The 13,287-nt window shown below is 38.2% G+C and overlaps 1 protein-coding gene across 5 annotated transcripts in view; it reads left to right on the plus strand.

Moving 5' to 3' along the window:
- The window catches only part of MAP3K20 (mitogen-activated protein kinase kinase kinase 20), a 169,739-nt gene that overhangs the window by 104,154 nt on the left and 52,298 nt on the right, over positions 1 to 13,287 (plus strand). For all 5 annotated transcript variants that reach the window (XM_057550891.1, XM_057550890.1, XM_007183288.2 and 2 more), the window contains exons 9-10: positions 1,350 to 1,424; positions 7,694 to 7,800. In XM_057550891.1, the coding sequence (XP_057406874.1) occupies positions 1,350 to 1,424; positions 7,694 to 7,800 (182 nt within the window). The remainder of the gene's footprint in view (positions 1 to 1,349; positions 1,425 to 7,693; positions 7,801 to 13,287) is intronic.

The following is a 13,287-nucleotide window of genomic DNA, read 5'->3' on the forward strand; positions in this document are numbered from 1 at the left end:
ATACTGTAAAATAAATCTTCTTAGTACAGAGGTTCTCAGCTCTATCACACCCAATGTTCTCTTTATAACAACTATGTTAATGCTTCGTCTTCTTCCCTGAAATGAAATTCAGAGGTAGTACAACATTGTATTTTAAGTCAACATGATGCTCTAAATGTAATATAAGGAAGAAGTAAATATGTATTGCAATGTATAAATGCTCAGATATAACAACAGTAGAGGTGATAATGGAACAGTTTTAGATGCTTCCACCTATGGATAAATAGAATTCAACAGCTACAAATGCAGAGTAGAAATGGGTTGTATTAATGATTCCAGTACCATGAGCAACACTGTTGTAGGCAACATTTTCCCAAAATCTTGGTAAGGTTATGTATAATGCAGAAATCAATCTGCCCTTGATTTATTTTATTTAGTAGTTGCATTCATAGAATGTTCAGTGTATTTTTAAAATATTTTTTAAAATACGCTATTTATAAATCAGATTCTAAGGCTCAGAAAATTATAAGCCTCATTGTTTTCTTGTTTTACTCACATGAATGCACACAGGGCATTTGAGGTTTGGTGGAATGCAGGAGAATTTTTAATCAGGGCTTTACTATATATTGAAAGATGGCCAGCATTCTTGACCTGCTCCAGGTGCAACCCTCCAGACTTTAAAACAAAAATGTCTCTGTAGATCTGTAAACTGCCCCTGGGAGCATTACATGTCCTATGAGAACCACTGCTGTACAATGTTAGAACAAGACTAATCCTCACATTATAATCTTTGTTCTATCAAGTCCTTATAGTTTATGCATTTGACCAAAACTAAGCCATAATGAGTCATCCATTCAGAATGTCTCATTTGCTGCTGAGAAAATGCACACTTCTTTAAAATTATCACTGTGCTCAAGATGTTTTCAGAAGTTGTACACCTATTGCCAAAGCTGAACTGTTTTCCTAGTTACCTGGCCTGTTTGCATATCTCATAGTTGCCTATAAAAATACAGTGATAGATGTGTGGTTTAGATTTAGTATTTAAGTTCCAACTTGCCCCTCTCGTACTGCAGGTTCTTTTAGACTTGATTCTATATTTTGTTGCACTTGTTGTGCTGAACCCTGTTTCTTCATCCACTGTGATTTTGGAGGAAAACGGTAAAGTGTCTTTAGAGATTAGATGCTATGAACCTAAATGTAAATTCTCGCCAGTCACATATTAATCAATGCAAGTTTTAAATTTTATGTCTTGTTTATGCTACTAAATTAACTCTTGTATACCTTTCAATTAGAATTTCCTTCCTTTAATGAGAAAATCCTTGTGTTTTGTTTTGTTTCGGTTTGATTTATTTTTTCTTTCCCTGTTACAGAGATTAACCATTCCAAGCAGTTGCCCCAAGAGTTTTGCTGAACTGTTACATCAGTGTTGGGAAGCTGATGCCAAGGTACACACACACACACATATATATTTTGTTGTTGTTGTTCTGAAATTTCACTTGTTTGTTTGGCTTTGACTTTTTAAAACTTGGGGTGATAAAATTCATTACAAAGCAAAGCTGAGTTGCTGTTCTTCTGAGCCCCAGATGGAGTGTGAAGGCTTTCTGTTGACATCTACTTCTCTTGATCCCTAGAAATCGTTACTGGGTCTTTCTTACAGCACTCTGGCATTCTTGAGTCCATAAAAAAGAATTCTGTTACCTTGTTTTTAATCTTTAATAGTAACTGTTGCACCTTCATGTTATACAGATGCTAGCACACAGCGCTTACTGTAAGCCAGGAACTGTTCCAAGCACTGTATGTATGTTAACTCATTTATTCCTCAGAATATCTCTGTGAACTAGGTAGTGTTATTATCCTCATTTTACACATGAACACAGAGGTTAATTAGCGAGCTCAAGACCACACAGCTAGTAAGTGGTGGAGCTGGAGGGTGAGCCCAAGCCAGCTGACATGAGTGCCTGTGCTTAACCACTACACCATATTGCTTTTCTAGCCAAGCACCAGGCAAAGGTAGCACCTCTAGAGAATCTTGATACGCACTCCCTGTGGCGTTTCAGTGATGTTTTTTAAGCTATCACAATAGAGTTGGAGAAATTCCAAAAATTAAGGCTTTCCTGTGGTTATCCCATTCGAGCATGAATGGCTCATTTCCTTTCCCTGCAAAGATCTGTTTAAAAAACTGTTACATACATACAGAAATGTTTATAGGTAAAATGATAGGCGAGTCTTGGATTTGCTTCAAAATAAAGTGAAGGGAAATGGATGACGGTATAGGTTAAATACCGCCATCCATGATAATTTTTGAAGTGATAGGTATATGGAGGGTCATTATATTGTTCTCTCTACTTTCTTGTATGTTTGGAATTTTCCATAGTAAAAAGATAAAAAATAAAAACGATCCTCACAGATTAAATATTGGAATAAGAGAGATACACTCAAGGGACTTCCCTGGTAGTCCATTGGGTAAGACTCTGCGTGCCCTCGTGCTGCAACCAAGACCCGGTGTAGCCAAAAATAAACAAACAAATAAATAAATAAATATTTTAGGAAAAAAAATAATAGGGGGCTTCCCTGGTAGTGCAGTGGTTAAGAATCTGCCTGCAAATGCAGGGGACACGGGTTCAAGCCCTGGTCCAGGAAGATCCCACATGCCGCGGAGCAACTAAGCCTGTGCACCACAACTACTGAGCCTGTGATGTAGAGCCTGCGAGCCACAATTACTGAGCCCATGTGCCACAACTACTGAAACCCGCGCCTAGAGCCCGTGCTCTGCAACAAGAGAAGCCCCCACAATGAGAAGCCCACACACCACAACGAAGAGTAGCCCCCGCTCACCGCATCTAGAGAAAGCCCGCGCTCAGCAACGAAGACCAAACGCAGCCAAAAATTAATTAAAATAATAATAATAAAAGAGATACACTCAAGAAAGGAACTAAAATTTTATAGTTCAAATTTGTCCAGTTTTTCATGGAAATAGGTGTATTACAAACTGACCTTTTAAATAGAGATCTAAAAAGAAAGACTTAAGAATGGAATTTCTCCCTTAATTTAAACGCAGTTCCTGTATGACCCCCAAGAATAATGAATGATGATAACATATACAGCAGTTCCTCGGCATGCGGTTGGGAGGGTGGGGGGGGGTAGTTGGTTCCAGGACCCCAGTGGAATCCACGGATGCTCAAGTCCCGTATATCAAATGGTGTAGTTGAGTCAGGAACCCACCCAACCATCCTCGGGTTCAGTAGCCTGTTTGAACTTGGGTTGATTGAATTCACCAATACGGAAACCTGCGTTTTGTCTAGTGGGAGTAACTCGTAACACTTGGTGAATATGGGGATTGTGTTAGTATCAGGCAGAATTCATGTTGAATCATGAGCAGTGGTTTTCAGCACACTGTTCCACATCACAAGTGAGAACAACTGAACACCAAGCACAGTAGTGCAGCCAGTAGCACAGCAAGGAACATGGACCCAAGAGGTCCCTCTGCCCTACGTGCTCCCTGTTGGCTGGGATGAGCGGTGCTTTGTCTTGGAAGAGTTTGTTGCTGGTTCTCCCAGCCTTGTGCGTTTCACCTTTGGCCTGGTGAACCAGCAGCCTCAATCTGCTTTCACTCCTGTTCATCAAACTACCCTCACCCTTTTTTAAAGAGTCCTATATTTACTTAGTATTGTTTTTTATTAAGGAATTTAACAGTTTTTAAACTGTTAGTATTTTTATTTAGGTTTATTATTGTTTCATTAGTTTTTTTATGACAAAGTTGATAGGTTTTGAATGGTCTGTCCTGCCCCTGTGTAGGCCTTATTTTAGTGTGTGATTTTTTAGAATATGGGGATTTTTAAGCATTAAGAGCAATGCCTGCATTTTGCAACTAATCCAGTGGAAACTGTAAGTGGCTATTTGCAAGCTTTCTGTAGAACATTTATTTTATACTATTAAAATACTACCCTTTTCATACTCTACCACTTATATGTCCGTTGTGGCACAGTTGGTAATTTTTGTAGTATTTTTCTCTCCGATAAGTAGAAATTTCACCTGAAATTATGTGTGCTGAATTAGATGAATGCAACTAGATCTCTGTAATTTTAATTATATTTCAGTATGCAAAGCAAGTTTTGAGTTACTTAATCAGAAACTCTGTACTACATTAATTAAAATTCTAAGAATATACATTTATGGTGTATTAATTAAATGATAGTGTAAACACCTACACAACAAGGACATTAGGTCCAGAGTTGATGCCATGAAGTTGGCATGTCTCTACTTAACATGTAGTAAGCTGACCCTTTTTTAGGGTCAGAGGAATCTTGTGTTCTAGCCCAATGAAGTATGAAGAACGTTTGAGATCAATTTTTATTTCCTAAATTCATGGTATTTTATTCTGATACAAATAATATATGCCCTCTATATTTGATTTGATTATGCATCCAGCTCACATTTCTAACTCTCTCATTGCCCTCTCCTCTAGACACACCTTACACACCTTCTTTATTCCCTGAACATGTTCTTTTCCTTCTTTTCTTTTCTGCCCTGATTACTTCATCATCAAGCCTTCCCTGGTTATTCTGTTTACCCCCGTCCATACTAACTACTTCTTTTCCAAAACCATAGTCTGGGCTACTGCCTCATCTTGTGCTGTTGCATTTTTTAAAATATCTTTTCTTCCTAAATGGATTACCGGCTCCATGAGGGAATAGAGCTAGCTTTTCTTTGTTTCCCTATAGCATCTTCCATAAATTTAGTAAGTAGATGCGCAATTTTTTGTTGACTCAGGTGGCCAGACCAAGGTTTATTTCCTGAGAGGCACATTTTAGTTCTCTGGCTAGAAGTATATAGCAATTCAACCAGAAGTTGGTGCCAGTTCTATGCACATAGATAGAGCAATAGTTGGTTAAAATATATTTTATTTCTTTTTTTTTCAGTCCTTAGACTCTAGAGTATTAACACATAGATTAAAATATTTAGCTCACCTATAGAAATATATTCTTTTGCAATGAGGAAGTAGAAATATATACAAGAGAAAGCTGCTATTAGGTAAATAAATGTTGGATCATTCCAGTGGCTTCCACCAGGTGTTCAAAAAATTTTTTTTGAAGAAACGAAGGAAGTAAAGGTGGGTATTGGTTCAAGTTCTAAAATGATATTTCTAAAGGAGAAAAAAATAATAGTTAAAGCCCTGAGTTTGATAGGAAGTAATATCTTACCCTCATGTGATAAAACATTTTGAAGTGTTTAAGAGCATAGACCCTGGTTCTGTAACTTGCTTCCTGTGTGATACTGGGCAATTCATACTTTTCTGAGACTGATCTTCCTTATCTATAAAACAAAAAGAACAAATAATGTATAGAGATGCTTAATAAATTGTTCTGGTTGTGCCTTTTTAAGTAAGCAAAGCCTACATAATACATAAAAGGAACCTAAACCCCTTCGGAGGAAGATCCTAGACCAAATGCTGTATTCTGTAACCAGAATACTCATTAAATGTTAACACAAAATTCTATATTGTTACTACCTTCTAAATGTTCACTTTGATAATTTCTATCTGAGAGCATATTCTAACTATAAAATTAAGATTTTTTCAGGGATACTTGCCATCCAATTACAGAAAGTTTTACCTTATCTCAAGAATGATCAAGTGTAGGGAAAATATTATTCTTTGAAAATTTGTCAGCTCCTCCTACTGCTTTTCCATGAAAAATGAAAATCCTATATTTATTATAAAATTAGTTCCCATACAAACAATTAAAACATTTTCCCTTTTGCAACCTTGACACATGGTGGGAGAAATTAAAATGGGAACAAATTCAAAGAAGACAAACAGAATTTTTTCAAATTTCCTACTTAAGGCACTTTTCTCTTTGCTTATTACAAGGCTTAATGTACAATCAGTGACATTTAGCTACTTACGCCCTCTTTTAAAACACCCACACCCACACATACACACACACACACCCTTGAAAGAGAACAATAATGGGAGAACTCAGAATAAATATCCCAGTTTTATATTCCTAAGAAAAATTGCTTTTCTTAATGTAGGAAGCACTCAAGTCCTGAGAGCAAGCCACCTCAACATTCTTCCTTGTTTTTGTGCTCCTAAATTAAAATGCATGTTTTAATTGCTGCAACTGTAATTTGTTCAGAAATGGTATAATTATGAGGTGTGATGAAAAGAGAATGTACATCATCCTTTTATTATCTTTCTCCATTTTTGTTTAAACCTTTTGTCTCAGTCTTGGCTAGAGTCTAAAGAGATAGACTAGGGTAGTTTTTGCTAGCTAAAGAAATACATCTAACCACTCCTTTTTCAATTTCTAGTAAACAGTACCTGAGAGTTTCCCAGCATCAAAACTAGTTATAATGTGGAATAAACATTGAGAACAGTGAAGTTATGATGGCTTTAATATTGGGGAATTTTTCTCTGAGCAACTGGTTTAGGAAATTTTATAAGTTCTGCTAGATTAATAAGTAGATTTCCCCAAACATTTTATTATAAAAATTTTCAAACATATGGAAAAGTTGAAAGAATTTTGCAGTAAACACTGGTATACCCATCGCCCAGACTCTACTGTTAACTTTTACTATACTTGCTTTATCACATAGATTATTTTTTTAATAAATTTATTTATTATTTGTTTATTTTTGGCTGTGTTGGGTCTTCGTTTCTACACGCGGGTTTTCTCTAGTTGCAGTGAGCGGGGGGCTACTTGCGGTGTGCAGGCTTCTCATTGCAGTGGCTTCTCTTGTTGCAGAGCACGGGCTCTAGGCGTGCGGGCTTCAGTAGTTGTGGCTCATGGGCTCTAGAGTGCAGGCTCAGTAGTTGTGGCGCACGGGCTTAGTTGCTCTGCGGCATGTGGGATCTTCCTGGACCTGGGCTCGAACCCGGGTCCCCTGCATTGGCAGGTGGATTTTTAACCACTGCACCACCAGGGAAGCCCCTATCACATAGATTTTTTTTTTTTTTTGGCTGCATTGGGTCTTCGTTGCTGCATGTGGGCTTTCTCTAGTTGCGGTGAGTGAGGGCTACTCTTCGTTGTGATGCGCGAGCTTCTCATTGTGGTGGCTTCTCGTTGCAGAGCACAGGCTCTAGGCGTGCGGGCTTCAGTAGTTGTGGCATGCAGGCTCAGTAGTTGTGGCTTGCGGGCTCTAGAGCACAGGCTTAGTAGTTGTGGTGCACGGGCTCTAGGCACACGGGCTCAGTAGTTGTGGCTCATGGGCTCTAGAGCACAGGCTCAGTAGTTGTGGCGCACAGCCTTAGTTGCTCCGCGGCATGTGGGATCTTCCCGGACCAGGGCTCGAACCTGTGTCCCCTGCACTGGCAGGCGGATTCTTAACCACTGCACCACCAGGGAAGTCCTATCGCATAGATTTTTAAAAGACTTAACTTCTTCCTTTTAGGAGCCCTTAATCATACCCAAAAGAGAGAATTAGTTAGTACTTTCCTTACCTGGAAAAATACTATAATCACTCCAACCTTAGGCCACACAATAGAAAAATGACATCTGAGTCTATTATGAATAATTGATTGAAAATAAGAAGTATGGCTCCCTAAACCTGAGCAGTCTGACAGTTGTAAAATAACTAAATCAGGACATTACACCATATTTTATTTTGTTTTATATAGTAATAAGGTGACTTGACCTTATTACTATACTTGTGAATTTTCTCTTAAAGATCTACTTTCTTATGTCCCAACAAGTGATTATTTTTTCTCCTTCAGAAACGGCCATCTTTCAAGCAAATCATTTCAATCCTGGAGTCCATGTCGCACGACACGAACCTTCCTGACCAGTGTAACTCATTCCTGCACAATAAGGCAGAGTGGAGGTAGGTGCCTCGCATCCGAGTCACGTCATCCGACTTTAAGGGATCAGGACTAGCTTCAGCCAGGAAGAGAACCTGGAAACTTGGTGACAGTCCTGATTCCTTAGAAATTGGGGCTTTTTCGTGGGTTTTTTGTGTTAGAAAATTTTGGAGATCGAATAAGCCCTCCATCTCATATGTAAGCAAAGAGTGTTCCTCTAAGCTTGTTGCTTTATCATATGTCTTAAGTATTTAGAAAGAATATTAAAACAGCATCTTCTGAGATAAAAGACGGTTACCTGACGTTCCTCTGTATACACTCTGTGTTAGGAAACTTTGGCCTCTGTCCAGTGAGAAATAAAAATACTGTCTGCTTGGAAATATGCAGAGCACTGTATCTGTTGATGGAAGAGATAAGGAGACTGTAAAAACACTTTTAAAAGAAAGCTTTTGATGTTATAAATCCTATTAAATTTTTTCAGGTGTAAATAAACTTAGTAATGAGAGAATTGTATTGTGTGAGTGGAAGAAGTAAGCCCGACATGAGACATTTGAGCCGGGTCACATGATGCACGAATATAAATAGCATGTTTGGAAGCTGACATAATTCCTCCCTGACTCAGCAGAGATTTAAGTAACTCTGCTCCTGTTAGCTATGGCAGTAACGTGACGCCTGGCGCCACCTGCCGATGCCAAATGAACACTGCAGGCACTTTAAAAAGAATCGTTTACTCCTGTGATTACACATTTCTTTGGGCTTTCTGTTTGGTGTTTTACAATAACCTTCTTTATTTTTTATTCTTTGAGAATCTCTAGGACCAGTGAGTTAAAACTTACTTAGTGATACAAAAGTAATACTGTTTGCTGGAGTCTAGGTGTGTATGAGGGACTTTGTCCTGGGCCGAAATAATTAACAAAACAAAACATGTAAGTAATATTTGTTTCCTACAGTAAGAGATCAGCACAAATCTAATCAGATCACTCCCCTTTTAAATCAGTATAAGGGGCTCCCATTACTCTAGGACAAAGGCCAAAATACTTAAGATGCATGACACTCTCTGTGCTCTTGCCTCAGTAACCTCATCTTAAGAGCAGCATTCTACCCCTTAATTTTTGACGTTGGTCCCTCAACACATGCATATTTCTCCCTCATACCTTGCAGATGCAGTTTCTTCTGTATAAAATTCATCCCATTTCAGCGGCACACCAGCCCTGATGCCCAAACCCAGCTTAGCTCCTACTCCTACTGCTTCAGATAGTAGCTGAAAAAAGCACTCCTTTAAGGAGGTGTTTCCTGGCCCCAGACCAGCTGAGGTTCCACTTTATGTGCCCTGAGAGCATCTCCTTCATAGCTTCTACTGCAGTTGAAATTAATAAGTAGTTCTGCAGTCTGTTGTTTAATAATGTGTGTCTCGCTGGCTAAAATGTGAGCGGGTCGGATCATCTCTTTTGTTCCTCACTGTAGCTGCAGCCTCTAGAACATATCTTGAATACCACAGTTGCTCCACAAATATTTGGAGAAGGAAATACCACAGTGGTAATAATATTAAAAGACGTCACAATATTACACAAGAGAATAGAAATATGTAAGTTAATTTGTTTGCTTTGACAAATGTGCTTCTTACATTCATTCATTCAGATATTCATTAAACCTCTGCTGGGGAAAGGTGTCCTTTAGGTGTTGGGATCTGGTGATTAGCAGAACAGCCCCAGTGCACCTGGAGTGTCAATATTGGATTACTAAATACAAATATACAAATAACTTTCATTACCATTTTGATAAGTATTATGACAGAACAGTACTGGACGTCTGAGTGTATACAACCATGAAATCTAATCTAGTCTGAAGGTTTAATAAAGGGATTCTCTGAGGAACTGCTGTTTGATCTGTTAGCCAAGGGATTAGTGGGATTTTAATACTACTATTAATACCCATGAGATAGGGAGTCTTTAAAGTATGTCAACAAAATCAGAAAATTGGGGGAAAGTTGGTAAGTTTTCTATATAAAAATGTAAAACCTCCATAAGACCAAAAGCAATACCCACCATCAATAAATTTATAAGACAAATGCCATACTGTTACAACTTTTTTCCTATATGATAGATCATCTGTTCTAAAAGTTTCTAGTCTCAGGACTCTGCTACGCTCTGAAAAATTATTGAGGACTCCAAAGGACTTTTGTTTAAATGAGTTACATCTGTCAGTATTTACCACATTCAGAATTAGAACTGAGAAAAAAATTTAAGTATGTAGTTATTGATTCTTTTAAAAAACAATAATAAATCCTGCTTCTGCATTCAGCCTATGGTACTATCCCATGTCATGAAGGCTGTGGAAAAGTCTGTACACTTGTGAAAGAATGAGAGTAGAAAAGGTAAATCATGTCTTAATGTTATACTGAAAACCAATTTAACCTTTGAAAAGCTCTCATGAGTCCCCAGATCACACTCTAAAACCAACACTTCTGTCTTTAAAATAACATTTTAATTAAAATATCATATTAAAGGGCCTGAAATGTCATTTCACAAAAAAAGAAGTCAAATGACCAATAAACATGTGAAAAGTATTCAACCTCTTTTAGCAATCAAATCAAAGGGAACATAATTTATTCATCAGATTGGCAAAAATTTATATCATGAAAATATCCGGTGTTATAAACTTCCTCATACTTCGCTGGTGGGAAAATACTACCTTTCTGGAGGACAGTTTGGCTATATAGATCAGACACCTCTCCCACTGCCATTTCATTCCTAAGAAAATAAACGGGAAGGTTGTGCAAGAATGTATGGACATTTGTTTATCACATCCTTTAGAATTATAAAACTGGAAATGAGCTTAAAGTGAAATAAAAGATTGACTTGGTTTTTTTGTGGTTTTTATGATTTAGAAAATTATGATATCCCCACACACAAAATAGTATGGAGCCTTTCATGATATTACAGAGCCGATAAACGATTTAAAAATGGATGCTACGGTCCAGCATGTTCAGAATGATTCCATTTATTCTAAAATAAACACATATTTATGTGTACATGTATGGGCACATAGAGAAAAGTATAAAAAGGTCAGTGTTACATATCATTGGGTAATGAGATTATGGGAAAGTGTTTTCTATGTGTATATCTTTATTTTCTATAATAAACCTGGATTAGTTGAATAACAAATTTATTTTTTTTAATTCTTCAAGCTAAAAAGATGAGAGAAATAAAATTGGTAATACATTAATGTGTTTTAGTAAAAGGCAAACAGTTGCCTAGGGGGCTTCCTCATTGGCTGTCTTTCAGGAATTCGTTAATCCTGAGAGCTGGAGAAAGAATATATATCTTTACCTGAAGCACTAAACCACAGTTTGAGAGGCAGCAGAGCCATTTTACTTGAACTTGACAATTGGTTAAAAACGTGGGGAATAATAATAATATTAATTAGAGTAACCATAACGAACACAGCTGTCATTTATCACATTCTTAACCAGATGCTCGTACTTTATTTGGATTATCTTTTTTAATCCACATAGCAACCCTAGTATGTACATCACAGGGGCAAGAACCTGCCCAAGATTATACCATGTGAAACAGAACCAGTGCTGGCACCCAGGTGGCCTGATCCCACAGATCTGCTGTGACACACACGCTGTGCGGTGCTGTCCCTGAATTTGTGGCCAGTGTCATGCCCTCCACTGGATTCCCTTTTAGCAAAGAGAAGCATCACAGGGGCATGATGGTTTTAAGTGATGATTAGGGCAAAACAACTATCCCACTCAACGTGCCAAGTGTCCAAAAGAAGGAAATGTTTTGTCAGGTCATCTGGATATTTCAAAGGACGGCACATTCAGACCACTCCTCTCTTTCCCCCGACTTTTATCTGGTGTCTGAAACCACGCGTCTAGGGTCCAAAGTGTGTGTAGGAAGTTAACGAGTATCAGTGAAGTCGGACTCCCATCCTGCTCTGGTGTTTCTGGCAAATGCTTGTTTGCTGGTGGAGCTTCCTCTACACATAAACCAGATGGAACATCTAGTCTTAGAAACTTAAATGATTATTCTGAAAATTCTTTTTAGAACTAGGTTATTAAAAACCACATGAACTATGTCCTTTCCTTTTACCTAATAGGTGATAGGCAAGAAATCTAGTGTCAGACCTTTCCTTGTTCATCACATCTTCACCTTGTTTCTCCTCCTATTGACTTATCAGCAATAGTGGCCACGAGCATTAAGAACAGAAAACGTGTCGTCCTCTTGGTCGTGTTTTCAATTCTCGTTGCCCTTTGTGATTGTCTGCAGGCCTGTGGTCACCTGCACTGAGTGAGCCTCATGTTGCTGTGATGGTGCATTCAGGGTTTCTGTCTCTTGGCAAAACACTCTGCTGGTTTCGTTCTTCCTCGGTGATCAAAATATTCTTACTCTGGCACGCCTTCTTAAAAACAAAACACAGAGATTTAAAAAACTGATCTTTGCAATTTGGATTTTAGCACAAATCATTTAATATATAACACTAAGTGTAATATATATATATTATCTATTTCTCATGTAATATATATAAATGTTTTTATGAATTAATCTTTTATTTCAAAGTAAGTTTCTGTCTAGTAAAAAGACAATTATAGTTCATTGCCTGTTTTTGACATAGGGAAAATTTTCATCAACTTAAAACATATTAAAGTATATTTTTAGAACAGGAGGGTTATATAAGTGCATCAGCCAATGCATTTGATGCAAAACAGTGCATCAAGAAAAACAGAAGGAACAGCCAGGGGAGGAACTGTCTTTGTGTTGCCCCCCAGGTTTGGGTTACATCTCTTGTGGCGTAGGACCTCGACCACTGCTGTCAAGATCCCAGGGCGTCTGGGAAAGCCTCGTTGGGGAGCATATTTACTCAGTCAGTTTTTGTTTTTCTGCGACAGCTCTCAGCTTACTTAGCTTACTTAACCGTTGATGTATTTTCCAGAAGGGCTCAAAATCAGAGTGGGCTCCCAGAGCCGGAACTTGAGATGAATCCTTGGCTTAAATTACAAGTGAAATTGAATGCGTTGGCCATTTACCCTGATCAAAAAGAACACCAGTGAGCTCAGTCTCCCTGGCAGAAGAGCTGGGACTGGGCTTGGTGGAAGCATCGCGTGGGCAGCAGCCCAGGCCCCTGCCATATCCCACTGAGTGTGCCCAGCTCTGCCGCCTCCTTTTCTCACCCTCTCATTTATTGAAGATGGCTCATTCTTTCTTTCCTTTTTGTTACAAAAGTTTTAACCTAAGATTTTCTCCACTGTGCTTTTTTCCTTAATCCTCCATTTGAAAAATAAAAACACTTATTTATAAATGGGCATAGTATTTTGTCTGAAGTATCAGGGATAAAATTTGGATTGTATGATACAGTCATCATTTTGAAAGATCGCTGATTTACTGCCTTTCCTTAGGGACTCTAGTGTGACTTGACTTACCTGGTTTTATAATTTTCAGATGGCACCAATACAAGGGACAGGGTTGACAACAGAGGCTTTTCCACTTACTTCCCCACTTCCC

The sequence above is a fragment of the Balaenoptera acutorostrata genome, chromosome 8 (genome assembly GCF_949987535.1).
Source record: "Balaenoptera acutorostrata chromosome 8, mBalAcu1.1, whole genome shotgun sequence".
In the NCBI taxonomy this organism is placed as follows: Eukaryota; Metazoa; Chordata; class Mammalia; order Artiodactyla; family Balaenopteridae; genus Balaenoptera; species Balaenoptera acutorostrata.